General features: G+C 23.7%; 5 protein-coding genes across 9 annotated transcripts in view; 2 read left to right on the plus strand and 3 right to left on the minus strand.

The window, feature by feature from the left end:
* LOC122509332 (transmembrane protein 170A) overlaps positions 1 to 16,529 on the plus strand; it is a 36,142-nt gene extending 19,613 nt beyond the window's left edge. For 2 of the 4 annotated variants that reach the window (XM_043623310.1, XM_043623309.1), the window contains exons 3-5: positions 12,960 to 13,169; positions 13,391 to 13,496; positions 16,212 to 16,529. In XM_043623310.1, the coding sequence (XP_043479245.1) occupies positions 13,064 to 13,169; positions 13,391 to 13,496; positions 16,212 to 16,407 (408 nt within the window). In that variant the 5' untranslated portion in view covers positions 12,960 to 13,063 and the 3' untranslated portion in view covers positions 16,408 to 16,529. Of the gene's footprint in view, positions 1 to 12,407; positions 12,630 to 12,690; positions 12,781 to 12,959; positions 13,170 to 13,390; positions 13,497 to 16,211 lie in introns of those variants that run through there. The other 2 variants (XM_043623308.1, XM_043623311.1) reach the window with 2 other exon arrangements.
* LOC122509325 (phosphatidylinositol N-acetylglucosaminyltransferase subunit Q) lies at positions 19 to 5,252 on the minus strand. Of its 2 annotated transcripts, none has more exons than XM_043623297.1 (6): positions 4,923 to 5,252; positions 2,226 to 3,022; positions 1,772 to 2,052; positions 692 to 884; positions 457 to 571; positions 19 to 276 (listed from the first exon to the last, which is right to left on the minus strand). In XM_043623297.1, exons 2-6 carry the CDS (start codon positions 3,009 to 3,011, stop codon positions 86 to 88), a joined length of 1,566 nt encoding a protein of 521 aa, XP_043479232.1. In that variant the 5' UTR covers positions 3,012 to 3,022; positions 4,923 to 5,252; the 3' UTR covers positions 19 to 85. The 2 variants fall into 2 exon arrangements, with proteins under 2 accessions (XP_043479232.1, XP_043479231.1); XM_043623296.1 differs by lacking the exon at positions 4,923 to 5,252 and adding an exon at positions 4,167 to 4,369.
* LOC122509334 (transcription factor MafK) lies at positions 4,487 to 5,826 on the plus strand. Its single transcript, XM_043623312.1, has 2 exons — positions 4,487 to 4,807; positions 5,275 to 5,826. The coding sequence occupies exons 1-2, from the start codon at positions 4,781 to 4,783 to the stop codon at positions 5,638 to 5,640; spliced, it is 393 nt and encodes a 130-aa protein (XP_043479247.1). The 5' UTR covers positions 4,487 to 4,780; the 3' UTR covers positions 5,641 to 5,826.
* LOC122509329 (tRNA (cytosine(38)-C(5))-methyltransferase) lies at positions 7,708 to 9,305 on the minus strand. The gene is made up of 2 exons (XM_043623301.1): positions 9,125 to 9,305; positions 7,708 to 8,815 (listed from the first exon to the last, which is right to left on the minus strand). The coding sequence occupies exons 1-2, from the start codon at positions 9,177 to 9,179 to the stop codon at positions 7,803 to 7,805; spliced, it is 1,068 nt and encodes a 355-aa protein (XP_043479236.1). The 5' UTR covers positions 9,180 to 9,305; the 3' UTR covers positions 7,708 to 7,802.
* LOC122509327 (vacuolar protein-sorting-associated protein 36) lies at positions 10,143 to 12,386 on the minus strand. The gene is made up of 7 exons (XM_043623299.1): positions 11,945 to 12,386; positions 11,680 to 11,875; positions 11,457 to 11,602; positions 11,163 to 11,363; positions 10,940 to 11,104; positions 10,651 to 10,866; positions 10,143 to 10,489 (listed from the first exon to the last, which is right to left on the minus strand). Exons 1-7 carry the CDS (start codon positions 12,038 to 12,040, stop codon positions 10,316 to 10,318), a joined length of 1,194 nt encoding a protein of 397 aa, XP_043479234.1. The 5' UTR covers positions 12,041 to 12,386; the 3' UTR covers positions 10,143 to 10,315.
* Positions 16,530 to 19,219: the final 2,690 nt, after the last annotated feature.

The following is a 19,219-nucleotide window of genomic DNA, read 5'->3' on the forward strand; positions in this document are numbered from 1 at the left end:
TGAAAAAAAAATCATTAATTAAATATTTACATTTTTCTTTATTCATTTTATAAATATATAATTATATATTTTGAATTTTTTAGTATTACAAAGGATAGATCAACTCCCCGCATATTACATTATTTACAATTCTATTCCATTCGATTGAGGGGTAAAATTTAATTGTATCGGGAATGCATTGTTTCCACGTTATACTCCACGATGAGACAACCATTTTTGAAATTAAAGTTATTGGTTCATTCTCTAGTCTCTTGTGCACTTTAATATTTATACAATCTGTAATTAAATTTTTTTATTAGCTTTCTTCTCCTGTAATTATTAATTATCTAAACGAAAGAAAACATCAAATTCTTTAAAGTTAATTTATTTTAAAGAATTTTATGTTTTTCGTTACTTTTTAAATTACTTTTTTCGTTACTTAATTCTGAAATAGTGTACGAAATAATTTAAACTCACTGCGAACGCTATCGGCGCGAAAAATCCAATTAACAAAAGTGAAGATTGGTATAACTTGCAGATAAAATTTCAGTCTTGTCAAAGTGCCTGCAAGTCCTACCATTATTAGTCTGAGCTGAAATTACCAAAATAATTTTTTTGTATTAATATCGCCATTTAATATTGAAATTTATTATTATTATTCAAAATCTATAAAATCGGATTTTTTTATATTAATTTCATTTTTAATACAAACCGTTGTGAAGACAGAATAATAAACCCAAGTGGTTGGAATGAGAAATAAAAGAATCGTGAATAGTAGAGTTCCCAAAAATAATTGATCCGGTTGATATAAACAAGAATCCACTCTTTCTCTCAGTGGATTTTTTTTCTTTCCCAAGAAAAGCCGGAATAATGCTGTGAGACCCCTCAGTTGAATATTAAACAATCTGCAATTTTTTTAAAATACAATTTAGAAAAACAACTAAATAAAAATCGATTTTTAATATTTTATTATCATCTTTATATTTTTAACTAGCAAATATTACGCTCGAAACGTGATATTCAATTTATTTATATTCAATTTATTAAAAAAATTCAATTATTAACTAATTTACTAATTAATTATTCTTGTTTATTAATTTCAAAAATTTTAATAAAACTCTTTACAAGATTCTTGGAAATAATTCAATTATTTTTATAAATAGTAAAATTTGTTGCAAAAATTCAATTATTTTTAAACAAAGTTCCAATGAAATTTCACGAACGAATACAATTATTTTCTAAAATTTTAATTAATCCTTCGAAACAATTCAATTATTTTTTTAAACAGTAAAATCTTTGCAGAAATTCAATTATTTTCTAAAAAAATTTAGATAAAATTGAATAATCATGTGTTTTATTTTAATGATTTATAAACTCGATTATTTTAAAAACTTGAAAGAAATTGTTCATAAAATTAAATTATTTTCAAACATTTTAATTAAAAAAGAATTTAATTAGAATTTTCAAAAGTTTTAACAAAATTCTTCACGAGAATTCAATTATTTTTCTAAATGTGTAATAAAATTCTTCGAAGGAATTCTATTATTATCAAATTTTTTATATAAATTTTTTTATATAATAAAATTCTTTACAACAATTCGATGATTTTCAATACATTAATTTTAAAATTGAAAATATTTAAAAAGAAAAATTATTAAAAAAGTTACGAAACAAAAAAGCAAACAACAACTAACTTCAAACTGCAATCAGATTACCAGAATACAACAATTATTATTATAGATATTTTACTTTAAATTACTTTAAATTTAATTTAAAACTAAATGGAATTTACCTTGCTGCATAAACGTAAATACAATAGGAATGAAAGCTGAGAAGTGCTAAAAGATCGCCAATTATTGCAATTTGAAAAGTAAGACCTAAGCGACCGAATAGCAACGCAACTTCAAAGGCAAAATTCATCACGGGTTCAATAATTGTTAGAAAAGTCCACCACAAATGAATATGGTACAAAAAAAATTTGCCCAGCATTTCATTGAAGCAAGAATTTAATTTCAATCCAGCCGGCGATCCCATTAACCAGTTAACCAATTCTTTTAACGTCACGACAACTTTCTGAAAAAATATTTTAAATTCAATTAATATTATTATTTGCAAAAAAAAAATTCTACACATTTTTCTAAAGATGAAATATTTGTCAATCAAGTGTAGTATTTCTTAAAAGAATGAATCTAAACAAAAAGAATTTTAGGTTTTCTATTTTTATTTTTATTAAAAATAATACTTACGTCTGCATTAGTTAACAATATTGAAGACGGAGTATCGTCCTCAATAGCGAATAAAATAAATTTCAATACTAGAATTCCCAGAATCATATCAACAATCATTGCTAAAATATAATTTCCCGTTTTTATCGAAATTCTCTTCTCGTGAATAATCGAATTCAACATCCAATTAAAATTTTCCAACCAAGCATTCCAGTGTAAACCGAGTGTTGAGTACTTGGAAATTGGCAATAGAAATTTACTCACACTTGATAGAAATAAAATTGGATAAAATAAAAGGAATGCACAATTTGTCAGGATAAATTCCCGTGTACAATCGTTGAGAGTTTTTCTTCTAATTTCATTTTGGTTCGCTTTTTTCTTCAATAATTGTTGTAATTCCACAAAGTGATCCTTTTTCGTTGAACTAATAAAAAGTTCCGATTGAATAAGTGATAATTGATCGTAAATAATTATCATAGTGTGACACATTGTTGGAGAGATAGTTTTACCATTCACCAAAATATTCTTTAGACAATAATCATAATTGAGGTGATTATCATTTTCCGATTTAGTGTACAAATTGATCCAATTTGGACATTTTTTGTCAATTCTTTCATTTTTCGTACAAGTTCCAGAATAGTAGCCTAATATTTCAGTCTTATTTTTTACTATCGGTAAGCTGCTTTGTCTTCCAATTATGTAGAATTTTTTTACTTGGTTTATTTCGTCGTAGACAATTTGCCCGAATATTTGTCCCGCTTTCTCTTCACACAATCGATTTGGAATGAATATTAATAGCATTTTCATGGTGAATTAATCTGTAAAGAAAATAATGAAAAGTTCTCATAATTTAAAATTTCTCGAAAGAATACAATTATTTTTAAAAATATTAATTAAATTCGATTATTTTCAAGAATTTTATTATAAATTCAATTATTTTCGACAATTTTAATGAAATTCTTTTTAAAAAAATTATTATTTTCAAAATTTTTAATAAAATTCCTTTAAAAAATTCAATTATTTTCAAAAATTCAGATTAAATCAATTCAATTATTTTAATGAATTGTAAAATCCTCTGTAAAAATTCAAATATTTTTATAAATATGAAAATTCTTCGCAAGAATTAAAACAATTTCATAAATAATTAATTTCTTTAAAGAAATTCATTAATTTTTATAAATAATAAAATGTTTCGGAGAAATTCAATTATTTTCAATACAATTTTAATAAAATTCTTCGAAAGAATAGAATTTTTTTTTAAATGATTTAAATTCAATTATTTTTAAGAGTTTGAATAAAAATTCAATTATTTTCAACATTTCTGATAAAACTCGTCGAAACTATTCAATTATTTTTATAAATTGTAAAATTCTTGGCAAGAATTAAATTATTTTCATAAGTAAGAAAATTCTTGGCAAGAATTAAAATGTAATTATTTACAAAAACTAATAAAATTGTTTTAAAGTATTTAATTTTCTATGAATAATTTTAATATAATTGGATAGAAAACTTATTAATTACAATTAATAATAAACACGATTATTTCAAAAACTTAAAAGAAAATCTTCATAAAATTCAATTACTTTCAAACTTGTCAGTAAAAATTAGGTATTAAAAAAAAACTCCATTATTTTTAAGAAAATTGAAATAAATTCTTCAAAACAATTCAATTATTTTAAAGAATTTAAATAAAAATCTTGCCAAGAATTAAATTATTTTCAATACATTTTCTCGAAAGAATTCAATTATTGAAAAAAATGTTGATAAAATTCTTGAAACGAATTCAATAATTTTCAAATTTTTTGATAGATACTTTTCAAGAATTCAATTATTTTCAGTATACATAAATCTTAAAATTGAAAACATTTAAAAAGGAAAATTATTAACATAGTTAGGAAACAAAAAAGCAAACAGCAACAAAAGTTAAAAAAGTTAAAAAAACAAAACACACGAACACCTAACCTCTTTGTTTAGATTATGAAGTATTTCCGCAGGTAGAGTTAATTAATTGACTAAACTTTTTCTCTAAAAATAATCATTTTTCATTGAATTAAAATTACTGGATGAAAACAGTAATTTGTGTGTAGTATATAATTTACAATTTTTGTAATTTTACGTTCGCAAACTAAAGACAGCAAGTGTTTGACGTTTGTTTGTTATGGCTGTCACAAGATTCTTGGGCTGTCATCAATTTCCGGAAGTAAGCAGCGCCTCCTTGCGGATTAGATTTCGAACTATTTCGTCATTTCCGGTGGTTTTTAAACGGAAATTGAAACTTTTAATCAAAATGTAAACAAATAGGAAAAAAGTGTAAATTTATATGAATTTTTTTCATTATAATGTTAGAATTGCAATTTTAAAGTATCTCGAAAGCAACAAAGAGTTAAAGAACTGATGTTTTTGGAAAAGCCAGTAGTTTACGATCATTTATTATGATATGACAGCAGGAACGCTCGCAAAGAATCACTATAGAATGACTAAGCAAATTTATTTAGAAAGCGAAAGATCCAGAGAAAAATTGTGCATCCAGTTCTTTTCCCACGTAGGAACTTGAACTTTTGTGCTTTCTTTTAATTATGAGCATTAAGAGATCTATGAATATGGTGAGTACTTTAAATCATATGTCCACACATGTTCTCATTTTGTTTTGATTTCGATATTTCTCGCTACTACACAATTCCAAAAACATACAACAAAGCATTCTCATTAAAAACACACCTGAATTTTTGTTGTTATTTTTTCTTCTTTCTCAAGTCGAAAATATTCCGAATAATCCCCTTTCTTTGAAATTTGATTTCATAACCTCAAAATTCATAAATGTCAAAATTTTCTATATTATGGAATTTTTTTTAATTTCTTCATCGTAGATTTTTCTTTGGATATGAGAAATTTTCTGTAGAATTTGTTTCTTTTCGACACCTTTATGGAATTTTTTTTAATATCTTCATCATAAATTTTTCTTTGGATATGAGAAATTTTCTGTAGAATTTTGTTTCTTTTCGACAACTTTTTGATGAATTATTATAAATATCTTTTATTATATTTCTAAGATTGTTTATTTATCCGTCAGGATCCTCTTTCACCTGGTCCTTGCTTGGATATTAGTGACGATGAACTTGTTTCAATATCAGTTCGTGATTTAAATCGTCAACTGAAACTTCGAGGTTTGTCTCGTGAGGAAATTGTTCGTATGAAACAGCGTCGACGTACATTAAAAAATCGAGGTTATGCAGCGAGTTGTCGTATTAAGAGAATCGAACAAAAGGACGAATTGGAAACGGAAAAAACTCAGGAATATCGTGACATGGAAGCAATGCAGGACGATAACAATAGAATGCGAGAGGAAGTTGAATCATGGCATTCAAAATATTTAGCATTAAAAAAATTCGCATTACATGAGAAAATTCACATTCCACCTGAATTGGAAACAATATAAATTTATTCTTTTTATTTAAAGTATTAAGCTAAGGGTAGAAAATTATAGAAAACTTATAATTATACCGAACTAATGGATATATTGTTACTTTCTTACATAAGGATTTTAAATTTTCAATTAAGATGTATGTAATTTACAATGTGACTTTACGATTAAGTGAAATTAAATCTAAACTGATATTTCAAATTCAATGGTATTTTTTCATTGGTCGAATTCGCACTTGGATTGACTTGATTGACAAATATTTCAGTTTTTAATTAATGATAATTTTAATTAAATATCTAACTAATTAATAACAAAAGTTTCAATTGTGTTGGTTCTTTGAATGATAAGTTGGGAATTTTTGGCAAATGAATTTCAGGATTAAAAAAATTGAGTAGAGGAAATAGAATAATTTCAGAGGTAATACAAGGTTGCCACAGGTCAGGGAATTTGGAGATTTTTATTAAGAGTAATGAAAAAAATTAGATGTTTAGAATTTATAAAAAAATTCTGAATTTCTGAAAAAACCTTAAATTTCTTCTATTTTTGACAATAATTTATTTTAAATAATTTAATTCTATTGAAGAACTGCCATAAAGTTATTACTTACAAATTATTTAATGAAATATTTTTGAGAAAAATTTTAATTTCAATTCTTGTAAAATTAGTTTCAATTTTAAAAATTTTAACGCAATTCTTCGAAAGAATTCAAATATCTTAATAATAAATATTAAAATTCTTTCCAGAAATTCAATTATTTTCAAAAATTAAAAAAAAATTCTCGATATTTCTATTATCTTTATAAATTGTAGCAAAATTCTTCGCAGAAATTCAATTATATTCAAGAATATTCACAGAATTCAATTATTTTCAAAATCAATAAAAAATTCAATTATTTTCAAAAATTTTAATAAAATTCATTTCTAAATTTCAATTATTTTTCTTAATTCAATATTTTGTATATCTATTATTTTAATAAAATTTCCCAAAAGAATTGAATTATTTAAAAATAATTTTGACAAAGTTCTACACGAATATTCAATTATTTTTCTAAAATAATGAAAATTTCACAGGAATTCAATTATTATAAATAGAGGTTCATACATTTTTTCGAAAAAAAATCAATTGTTCGAAACTTTTTTATAAAATTCTTCGCAATAATTCAATTATTTCCATAAATAATAATAAAACTCATTGCAGAATTTCAATTATTTTTAATACAAATTTTAATCGAATTCCTCGAAAAATGTAATTATTATGAAAAAAGTTATTAAAATTCGTCGAAAGAATTCAATTATTAAAAAATTTGTTGATAAAATTCTTTATGAGAATTCAATTTTAAGAAACATTCAATTATTCAATAAATTATCTATATTTGTATTTAAATAATTGAATTTTCTTAGAATTTTCTAATTAAAATTGATTTAAAAATGAATTTCATTTAAAATTTTAGATAATAATTGAATATTAAAAATATAGCATGGATTTATAGAAATAATTGAATTTCGAAAAAGCTTAAAAATAAAATGTTTGGAAATTTGAATCTTTAATACTTTTATTTTAAAATTCTATGGAACTAATTTTTTTAAAAAAAGTTTAATTGAATTTTTTTTTAAATTATTGAAAGGATTTTATTTTCTAATGTTTGTTTAATTGAAGAATTTCCAAATAATTGAAATTTTGGGTAAAATTGGATTGTAAACAAATGAATTTGAAAGTTTTCAAAAGAAACTTTATCAAAAATTATTTAATATAATTGATTTAAAGAAGAATTTTAGTTTTTTTATCTTCATGTTTTATAAAATATTCTTATAAGTAATTGAATTTTAAAAGGTTTGATTTAGAAATTTTGAAAATTCTTTGTTTCCATGGAAAAATAATAATGATTAAATATTTATTTGAAAATGAAGTTATTGGTGTTTTTGAATAATTTTGCAATTAAGAAAATTTGTAATTAAATGTAATAGAACATTTTTTTGAGTATCTAATAATTTTTAGAGTGAATCATAATATTCTTAAGGTTCAGGGAAAAGGGCAAAATTTTGTCTGGAAATCAGGGAAAAGTCAGGGAAAAACAAAATTAAATTTTTGTGACAACCCTGAATATTTTAATCGCAATGAGGTATTACAATCGATAGGAAGGAAATTAAGAGAATATAAAAATAAATTCCAAAACTGTGTCAGCTGATTGTGCCCTCGTGGTTTAAAAGAAATATCAATTGACTAACGACATGAACATTAATCGAATTGCCCAAAAGTCTATATCTTTGTTTATTGGTGATACTATTTGGAAAGGAAAAATCCTCTGGAAAGCACATGAGTCTCGACACTTCCTTAGGCGTAAAGTAACGTAATTTTAAATCAATCAAAGGTTGCAATTCCTCTAAAGGCACTTCTTTGCAATTCTTCAGTTTCAGGAAATTCTCCTTTATTATTTCCTCAGAATGTGGACAAAATACGGAACCAGTTCCCTCCACGTAATGTCCATATGCTTTTGTGAAACAACAAGATCCCTGTGAATTATTATTTCTTATGTCAAAAATTGAGGCGTATTTTTGAAGTGTTTTCTCTGGAATTAAATATTTTTCGTCAACCACTTCATCCAGGATGTGTCGTAATTTGTAACAATTTGTTTCTGTTAAACATCCGTCTTTTAGTGCTAATAATCGATGACGACTTGTTGGTAGAATTTTGTGAAACTCGTCTGGAAGAGAATTAATTAGGGATTGATTTTTAAAACAGAAATTGAGATCCTTTCTTTTTGCGAGTAGATAATATCTTTGTCGTGAATTAGGAACGCCGAATTGACAGGGACTTAGTAATAATTCTTTGTAATTAAATTTCGTTTCAAGGCACTTGACGAGTTCATTTCTTGTATTCGAGGCTTCGAAGCCTTTGACATTCTCGACAATTATGTATTTTAGCGTTTCAATTTGAGGTATTAATTTTAGAATGTGTAGCAGTGATTCGGATCTATTGTCTAAACTGTCTTTCTTTAGTCCTACCCTCGTGAATGGTTGACAAGGCGGACTCATTAAAATTGTATCAATATTAAATTTTCTTATTTCATCGATACTTAGTGATTGAATGTTTCGGCTGAAATTTTTTGTCTTTTGAAAATTGTGCCTGTAGACTTCATTTGCGACTGTATTTACATCAATTGATACAATTATATCTCCCTCCACGTTGCTTTCTGGAGAAAAATTATCATAATTAGTATTACATTATTAAATAGTAATTAATTAAATTATTAAACAGTAGGTAATTAATTTTAATTATTAAAATACTTTCTTCAAAATTAGATTTTTTGAGGTTAAAACTGTTTTTTGTCTAAAATTCCTCTTTTTATTATTTTAAAGCTTTAAAGTCATTAAACAATTTAAGTGATTAAATATTTCGGAGAATCGACTTGCAAACTTATTACTTATTTAAGAAAACTTTAAATATCTTTGAAATTAAAATGTTACTGATGAGTTTTGTAAATAGTAAAAAATTAACGTACCATTGAAAGCATAGTGCATTCCTCCGATTCCGCTATAAAGTTCAAGAACTCTCATTGTTTGCGAAAATATATATTTTAGAATGAATAAATTTTATATTCCACTATATATTAATTACAAACATAAATATGTTTGACTTTAAGGTTATATCAGTGACAGAACAAAATAAGGATTGAGGACACGTGAACTTAAAACTACACAAATCAAAATAAGTCCTAATTTGAAAAATATATTTGCAAAAAAATTATTGTATTATCATATTATTATTATTATTAGGTATAATAATCGACATAATCTGTCCTCAGGTGTTTTTTGATTTCAATTTTTTGTTTTATAGTTCGAATTGTTATATCAAAAGTTTGACAGTTAATTTTGTAAATAATAAAAAAATTGGAGTAAGAAAATTGAACTCCAATTTCAAAAACTCAATAAAGAGGTACAGTTGCAATTTTTAAAAATAATTAATTATTCTATGAATTATTTATTTTTGTATTTAAATAATTGAATTTTGATAAGAATTGATTTAAAAAAGAATTTTAGTTAAAACTCTAGAAAATAATTCGTTAAAGTAGGATTCTTTAGAAATAATTAAATTTCAAAAAGTTTTTAAATTTCAATCTTTGAAATTCTAATTCATGTGAAAGTATCATAATATTTCAATATAAAAAATTATTAATTTGTTAGCTTTCTTCAAAATTGAAAGTTTTGAATAATATTATTCGAAAATTCTAAAAAATAATTGAATTTTGGAAGACTTGCAGTTTAAATTTCCATAAAAAAATTTTCCAATGGTTTTACATTGAAAGTATTTCGAAATTTGAAGCAAGTAAAGAACAATAAGCATTTAAATATGTATTTTACAAAAATGATCGAAATTTGAAATTTTTTTTTACGCGCGCGTTTAGTTTTCCTAGTTGTTTCATAATTTAAATTAAAATTTGATTAATTTCTTTATTTATTGCTTCCTTGTTTTTTTTTATTTTCTTTCTTTTCCTTTAGATTTCAAGTAACAAGAACTAATTGTTTTTGTAATAAATGTATTTTCCGTGTAGTGTACAATTGTTTGTCTTAAAATGAAGAACAAGCACAATGCAAAAAGGCACAAAAATTTTAGTATTTTGTCAGTATATTAAAAATATCAGACAATATTCCTGAAAAAATGCTCATTAAAGTCGGCGAAAAAAATTCAAATATCACACATCCTGTTCTAGAAAAAGATTAGGATAAAATCTCAGTGCCTCTATAGAATCATCTCTGCAAGCTCTTCCATTTTTCTCTGTAACTAATAGTCTTTCTCGTGCCAATGTCACGGATATACCTTCTGACTGAGCTAATTCCTCAGCCGAAATTGATCCTCTGTCTTTCAACTGTAAAGACAAAAAAAATTCAGTAAATTATAGGAGAAAAATGTCAATTTCTGTAGATTAAAAGATAATAAATTTTACTGTATACCAAAAAAAGTTAATTAAATTTTTTAAATTAATTAAATTTCTTTAAAAAAAAAAATACAGTGAAAGAGAATATTTACCAATTCGGCAATAGATTCAACGACTGCCTCATCATCGAGAGATCGAATTTGAAGGACCATGACACCACTGTCAAAAACTCTCAGTACAAGTGGCAAATCCAAGGGACCAAGTTGTCGACTAGCGTTCAATAAATCCTCAGGGGATAAAAGTTCCAAACCTCGAGCTCGATTAACTCGACAATAAACATCCGTTAATGTCATCATACCCCCTACTTCCTGTAAAATTTTTCCATTTTCTAGAAACGAAAAATTAAAATCATAAAAATGGTGGAAAATTTTCGAAACAAACTTTAATAGGTTCTTCTAGAATATCCGCCAATTGTCGGGCGAGTTGTCGAAAATACTCATTGCTACTCCTGTAGGCATCTCTAGTGACCGGATCATCAATACCTAAGCTCATCAGGTACGACTTAAATCTGACTGTTTCATCTTCCGTGATATCGCCTTGGCGTTCCTGTAATTTTTTCCGATTATGAACGACAATTATTTAAAGCGCGATCTTTGACAATCACCCTTATTTTTGTTGAGATGGTCTTCGATATTGACACCATGTCCTTTGCCATTTCCATCAGTTTCCTGAGATCTTGAAATGCCATGGTAATACTTTGATCGGTGGCTTTTTGCCTCTCCTGAAGATTCCTCTCAATTCCAATGATTCCCGTGCGTGTTTTTATTTCTGGTAGACGTTTCATACTACTGGAACCGCTTTGTTGCTGGAAAAAAATTAATTAACGGAAATTAAAATAATTTAAGTAGATTAAATAAATTAGAAATATTTTTCTAATGAAAATTGGAAAATTAATTACACTTTCAGTAATCGGAGGCATAAATTCCCAAGCTCGTCGCGTAAGAGCGTCCGATAATTGAACAATAAAATTTGGATCCAGTCCTTCTTTGAATGATAATTTGATATAATTTTTTGTACTGTCATCAAGGGGACCTTTCGTTTTCTCTGTAAAAATTTTTTTTAGTTAATTACATATTTAAATTAATAGTAGTTTTTGTCAATGCATTAAAAATCTGACGCACCTGGACCGGGTTCGGTAAGATGTAGGACAACCTTTTTACTTCGACTAAATGAAAAAGCACCAGGATTTTCCTCCTCGAGGAAAATAACGTATTTTAATGACAGTGCCAAACGAGAACCTTGATTGTCGACTTCATTCGGTTGGCCCCAAAATATTCTATAATTTGTCAAGACCAAATCACTGGTGACAAAGTGTGTCTGTTAAGAAAATAAATAATTCAGTTATTAATAAATTTGTCAATTGAAATTAAAATTAAAGATCTTTACCTTTGTTTCGCCATCATAAAGACTCACTCTTCTGTCAGTTCTCAAATGAACTTCATTTGGTAAAAATGTTAAAGTCGCATATTCAAATCTATTCATATTGTCTGTTCGTCTTCAATATTTTCAGTATTTAAAATTGGAATTATTATTAATTATTTATAATCTTTATCTTTATATGTAATACATAATCTAGTTCAGTTGAATCAATTCTATGCTCGTATGGCTCGTATACACGGTATACACAGAAACCTAACCTCAAAATGTACACTTTTCGCCCTTTCTCCAAGCAGTGAATTTTTCTTTACTAAAAATATTTTTTATAATATTGAAAATTTGAGTTATTTCTCATACACTAGTAAATAGAGTAATTTTATTAATTAATATCATTAATATCATAGAAAAAGAGAGTGACGAGACGGCAGACGCAACTCACCCCCACCATTGCTCTAAACATACTGACATCTGTCAAAAAAATTCAACAAAATGTGCAAAGTGTGCATTCCAAAAATTTTGGCGAAAGTAAATGAATTTTTGTTAAGTCTCATTAAATAGATAACACTGTCTCCAGTATCGTTAAACACTAGTTTGTAAATATTAATAAATACAATATGAAATGTGTTCAACAAGTTCCAAAAATCGTTGCATTGTTTGCATTATTGACAGTCGAAGAATGAGAATTTCATTAATGGTTTGTCTTCTTTTTCAACAATAATCTAACAAACTAATCCGTTTTTATTTTTGTATTTATTTTTGTTTTCTTTTACCGTTCATGTAATCCGCAATTCCTATTTTAAAATTGAGAAATTAATCATGTAAACATAACCTCACTTTCTGAAAAAGTAAGATATGATTTTTATTAATTAAATTGTTTCAGGGTTTTATTATATATTATAATAATTATTCTAGTTTTCTGGAATATTCCAATATTATTATTCTAGTTTTATAGAATATTCTAGTTATTATAATTAATAAATGTTATTTAACAAATTCAGGTGTTAAAACTAAATTTTTTTTTCAGCTGACACTTTGGAATATTACAACGCAATGAGACTTGAATCTGACGAAACTTGAAAAATAAATTAGTGTTTATTGTATTTTAATAGACACTTGCAATTCTTAGAAATGCCAGATGATAATTTACAAAATATTGCACTTCAATCTCAACCAGTCAGCAAATCAATTAATAATGCTGGAAATATTTTCGACACGCCGTTAACATCTTTTGCTGGTAAGTTTTTTTTTATTTTTTATTTTTTATTATTATTATTATTATTATTATTATTATTATTATTACTATTACTTATTTCAAAGGTATAATAATAAAATATAATTTAAAATATCAGATTAACTATAATTAATAGTAAAGGAACGAAAATCGTTAATTTAATTTTATTTTAAAAAAAATTCTGATTTCTGTGAATTCACATTTAATAGTCTAATGAATTACAGAGATGTGGTACCAAATATTTTTATCGGCACTCTTCTCCTCAATTTTTGTCCACACAATTGCTGGTGCAATATGCTTTGCAACTTTAAGAAAACACAAATATGGAAAGTATGTATACAAAATACATTTTTTGTGTTTGTTTGTTTAAATTAAAAGTACACATCGTACGGATGGGTTTTGAAATATTGTGAGAATCAAGAAAAATGGAATTAATTGGACAATCTGAAAGTATAAAGAGAAAAATAGTAAAATAAAAAGTACAGTAGTTATTTATTTAAAGATAAATAAATACTTTTTCTTTATTTTTCAGATAAATAACTACTATTTTCTCTTTATTTAGATAAATTAGTATAATTTTTTTTTGTTTATTAATTAATTATAGAAAAAGATTAGGGTCAATACGAAATTTACATTCAAAATTTTAAGCTGGAAAAAATTTATTTGCTTTTAATAGCCGATTATTTGTCTATTATCAAATAAACATGCATTTAATTAAATTACATTTATTTGTAGAAATTAAAAATTGTTAGAAAAAAAATTTTAGAAAATGACCTTCATTAGAAAAAGAAATTTTAGAAATTCACCTTCAAGGTTGCCACAGGTCAGAGAATTCAGGGAAAACTTAAGGAATTTAAATAAAAAAAACTGGAAAAAATTAAATTTTTCGAATTCATAAGAAAATTCAAAATTTTGTTTTTTTTTAAATTTTGTAAAATTTCAATTTTGAAAGAATTTAATTAGAAATTTTATAAAATTTCAATTTTAAAAGAAGTTAATTACAAATTTTAAAGAACAATTTTAATAATTCAAATTCTTCTGAAATTAGTTAAATTTTTAAATATATATTTAATTAATTATTAAAAATTATGGATTTATAGAAAAATAATGGAAGAAATTGAATTTTGAAGTAGTTACAAATGATTGCAGAAATTCAATTATTTTCAAAAGTAATAAAATTCTACTCAAAAAATTAAATTATGTTCAAAAATTTTTTTAAATTCTTATCAAAATTTCAAATATCTTTATAAATAATAAAATTTTCTTCTAAATTCAATTTATCATTTTCAAAAATTTTAATAAAATTCTTGGCAAAATTTCAATTATTTTTAAAAATTTTCCTCAATTCAATGATTTTCAATATCTGCTTTTATCTATATAATACCTAAAATTTTCCAAAAGAATTCAATTATTTAAAAAATGTTAATAAAATTCTGCGCAAAGATTTAATTATTTTCATAAATAATAAAAACTTCGAAGGAATTCAATTAATTACTAATTTCTAATAAATTTCTTCGCAATAATTCAATTATTTTCATAAATAATAAAAATGTTTACAGGGTTTCAATTATTTTTATAAATAATAAAACTCATCGCAAAATTACAATTATTTTTAATAGAATTCCTCGAAAAATGAAATTATTCTTACGAATTTTATTAAAAATCGTCAAAATAATTCAATTATTTAGAAATTGTTTGATAAAATTCTTTATGAGAATTCAATTTTAATAATCATTCAATTATTCAATAAATTATTTATTTTTGTATTTAAATAATTGAATTCTCGTAGAATTTTCGAATAAAAATTGATTAAAAAAGGAATTTCAGTTCAAATTTTAGATAATAATTGAATATTAGAAGCATTTTAGCATAAATTTTTAGAAATAATTAAATTTTAAAAAGGTTTCAAAATTAAAATCTTTGAAGATTTGAATTTTTCATAGTTATAACTAACAATTCTGTGAAATTAATTTTTTGGGTTATTATTTTCAAAAGTAATAAAATTCTTCGAAAAAATGGAATTTTATTCTAAAATTTAAAGAAAGTCCCGTCAAAATTTAAATTCTCTTTATAAATTATAAAATTATATAATTCTTCTCCAAAATTCAATTAATGTCAAAAATTTTTATAAAATTCTTTGCAAAATTCCAATTATTTACAAAAAATTTCTCGCAATTAAATGATTTTCAATATCTACTAGGTATTTTAATATAATTTTGCAGAAGAATTCAATTATTAAACAAAAATTATGATAATATTCTACGCAAACGTTTAATTATATTTTCATAAATAATAAAAATTTCACAGGAATTCAATTATTTACAAATATTTGATAAATTTCTTCGTATTAATTTAATTATTTTCTTATAATGAAATTTTTTTAAAAAATTTCAAAAATAATTGATTTAAAAAAGAATTTTAGTTAAAAATTCTAGAAGATAATAATTAAATTGAAATCATGAACAATATTTTTATAAAATAATAATTTTATCACTCGGTCATCTGTAATTAATTATTATAAAACATGAAGAAATCGATCACTCCGACTCGGAGTTATTGATTTCTTCATGTTTTATAATGTTCTTATATTATTGAATTTCAAAAGGTTTGAGTTTTAATGTTTCGAAAAATTTTAATTCCTACGGAAATATAATAATTAAATATTTATGAGAAGTTATTGTTGTTTTCGAATTTTACAATTAAAGAAATTCGTAAATAAATGTAGTAGAAAATTGTTTTTGAGTATCTAATCAATTTTAGAGTGAATCAGAATATTCTTTGGGGCCAAAAAAAAGTCGAAAATTTTGTCTTGAAATTATGGAAAAATAAAATTAAAGTTTTGTGGCGACCCTGTATTTATTTATTTATATTTATTTGATTATAGACAAGTAATTTCTTATTTAATTCAAATAACTTTCTTTCTCAGTGTAAGAATTTTAGAATAAATGTATAAATTCAAAATAAAAAAAAAATTAGCCATCCTTGCGTATAGTGTGACTTGAGAGAGAGAGAGGAATATAAACAAATAATTTTCTCTTAATTAAGGTTCTTCCCCCTGTTGATTATAATAATGGGCTTTGTACTGCCGCTAACATCAGGAGTTCTCAGTTCTGCTGCAGTGGCTTTTGTCTATCAAGCGTCAAGCTATCAAATGCCATCTTTATATGCCTTATTCTGGGGTATTGGGCAGACTTTCGTGGCTGCTTGCGTTGGCTTCACGAGAATTTTAGCAACCTTATAATCAAAGAAAATTTATTTTCCTTTCTGTAAATATATTTCTTCGTAACTTATCATTTCTGTCGTAAAGCACAATTTTTTTATTTTAGAATTCAACATAGTTTTCGAATAAAATTGTTCCTTCTTTATTTTTTCAATATTTCTAGGTATACTGTATTCTAAACCGTTGCCTTTAATACATGATATTAAAAGAAAATTATAGATAGAAACGAAAAAGGAAAAAAATTGACAATTTTCCGTTTTTGTCTCGATTGATATTAGAATTTTTAGTTTTTCAAATTAAAAGAAAGTTTATAACAATATCTTGTAAGTTATGTTATACAATTAACATAACCGGCATTCTTCGTTTAAATAAGAAAATAGAATTACATTTTTAAAAATTGAAAAAAGTAATTTTAAGAAAAAATTGCTGTACAGGGGAAAAAAGTATTCAAATTTGACTACTTAAAAAATCGGACATTATAATAATTTCTCTAAATGACTGTAACTTATTTATTAACAGACTATAAATATTATATATGTCCGATAATTTATATAAAAAAAGTCAATTAAAAATAATGTTTATTTTATAAACTTGACTGAATTTCTTAAGAAATTTAACAATGCGTATACAAAAGAAAATTTTTGTTTCACTTGATTATATGAAAAAAAAAATTATATTTTGCATTTTTGCCTATAGATTTTATACATTTAGTGAAATATTTTTATTTTTCACTAAAATTATTTGTGATTATAATTTTTATTTACATACCTATTTAATAATTTCCAAAAGAAAAAAAAATGTGTGCAATAAAAAAAAGAAGTATGCAAGAAAGATAATAATATAAAATTACGTAAATTTTGTACATAAAATAATTATCGAAGTATTTTTAATTGAAAATAATTAAAAAGTATTTAAATAATTAAATTTCGATATTATAGATTCAGTTATAGTTAATTTAACAATATTTTGTATTTACTCGAATACTTCGGCACATTAGCTCACTCATGTCTTTCATATAGTAAAAAAGTTGTTGACATTTTGTTGCATGATTAATGAAGGCATTTTTCTTTTGAAAAATGTTATTTTTAAAGTAATTTTTTTATTACAAATTTACAAATTGATAAGAATATTTTATCATGCAGAGTCGACTATTTAAGTATTTTCCTTAAAAAAAAGTAATTAATTGCTTACCTTATATACATCGTATCTGTAATAATAGTTAAAAAAAAGAAATTCTCACGGATATCATATTTACACGATTGTATATTAACAAGTATGTATGATAATTATTAAATAGATACATTTATTAACGTTATTCGTCGTATTGTTCTTAATTTTCGTTTGTCGATACTGTTAATTAATTTATTATTATTTATTTACTTATTTTTTACTATTCGAATAATTTCCAAATTTTTTAAATAAATAATAATATAATAAATAATTTAATAATATAGTAATAATAATAATAATAATAATAATAATAATAATATTAATAATATTAATAATAAAAATAGTAATAAGAATAATAATATAGTAAATACTATAATAATAAAATATTTTTATTAAAATTTAAAGAAAAATACAATTTGGCCAAAAAGTTCTTTATTTTTCGTGGCTTTATTTTTTCTATAAACAATAAATCAGATTTTATAAAAATTTTAAATCAATTTTAAAATTAAATCAAAATTTTAATGTTTGACGAATTTGTTTATTTATTTTAAAAAAATATTATTTCGGAGTAAATATTCTTCAGTTGATCCAATTATGATTATTATACATTTCCTTGAAACAATTTAATATTTATTTTTTTTTTTTATAAATGTTATCGATTTAAAAAAAGTAAAAATTTTACCTGTCTATATTTTCTTTGTATACTTATTTTCTAATTTTTCTTCTCTGCCTTTTGCGTGACCGAATATAATCTACAGTCCGAATATCAGTAAATTTATCTTCATCGATGTTAAAAAGTTGACACATTTCACAAGTGCAAATTTCATTTAATTTGTGAGTGACAATTTTCTCTGTTTCTGAATTTTGTGTATTTATTTTCTCTCTAGATTTTTTTGATTTCTTCCTTTTTTCTTTTGGTGGACAGACATTTTTATTTATTTTCCTTAATTTAATACTGTTTTTGTTTCTTCTATTTTCCTTATTCTTATTGAGAGTGAATAATTTTTTTATCTTTAAGAAAGGTAATAGTAGCTTCAGTCTTTTTTTCGAGTATTTCTTGTGGCTATTATTCTTTTTTTGTTTTTCTTTAATTTTCTCATTAATCATCGATTGATTTAAGGAATTTTCGTCACTTTCAATCATTTCAATTCCAGATGATTCAGAAGTATTTAATTTTATTTTATTATAATAAACTTTTTTGTGACAATTTTTTCTGTTTTCGCCTCCACGCCTGTTTTTTTTTATAGAAATTGTAATTTTTATTTTAATGAAATTTATTATTTGATAAAAAAAATATTTATTTCAGTAAAAATTTAAAATAAATGATTTTGGATATTGTTTTGGAAAATAGTAACTACTCTAAATTCGTTGGATGGAAATTTGAACGAATCGCTCGAATGTAGATCACGAGGAGCAAACATCCAAAAGATGTTATTATAATTAGACTTCCAATTATCATGTAAATAATTAAATTGCCGTCATTGTATTCGATGATTTCGGCTTCTTTTCTTTTACGGGAATTCCTCCTGAAGTTGCCATTTCTTAAAAGATTAAATATTTTTTTTATTAAATGAAATAAATATTTCAAATAATTAATTAAATAAATAATTAAAAAATAATTTTTATTAAACTATTTATTGCAATATTTTTTTATTTTATTTAA

This window comes from Leptopilina heterotoma, unplaced genomic scaffold (assembly GCF_015476425.1).
Source record: "Leptopilina heterotoma isolate Lh14 unplaced genomic scaffold, ASM1547642v1 Lhet_60, whole genome shotgun sequence".
In the NCBI taxonomy this organism is placed as follows: domain Eukaryota; kingdom Metazoa; phylum Arthropoda; class Insecta; order Hymenoptera; family Figitidae; genus Leptopilina; species Leptopilina heterotoma.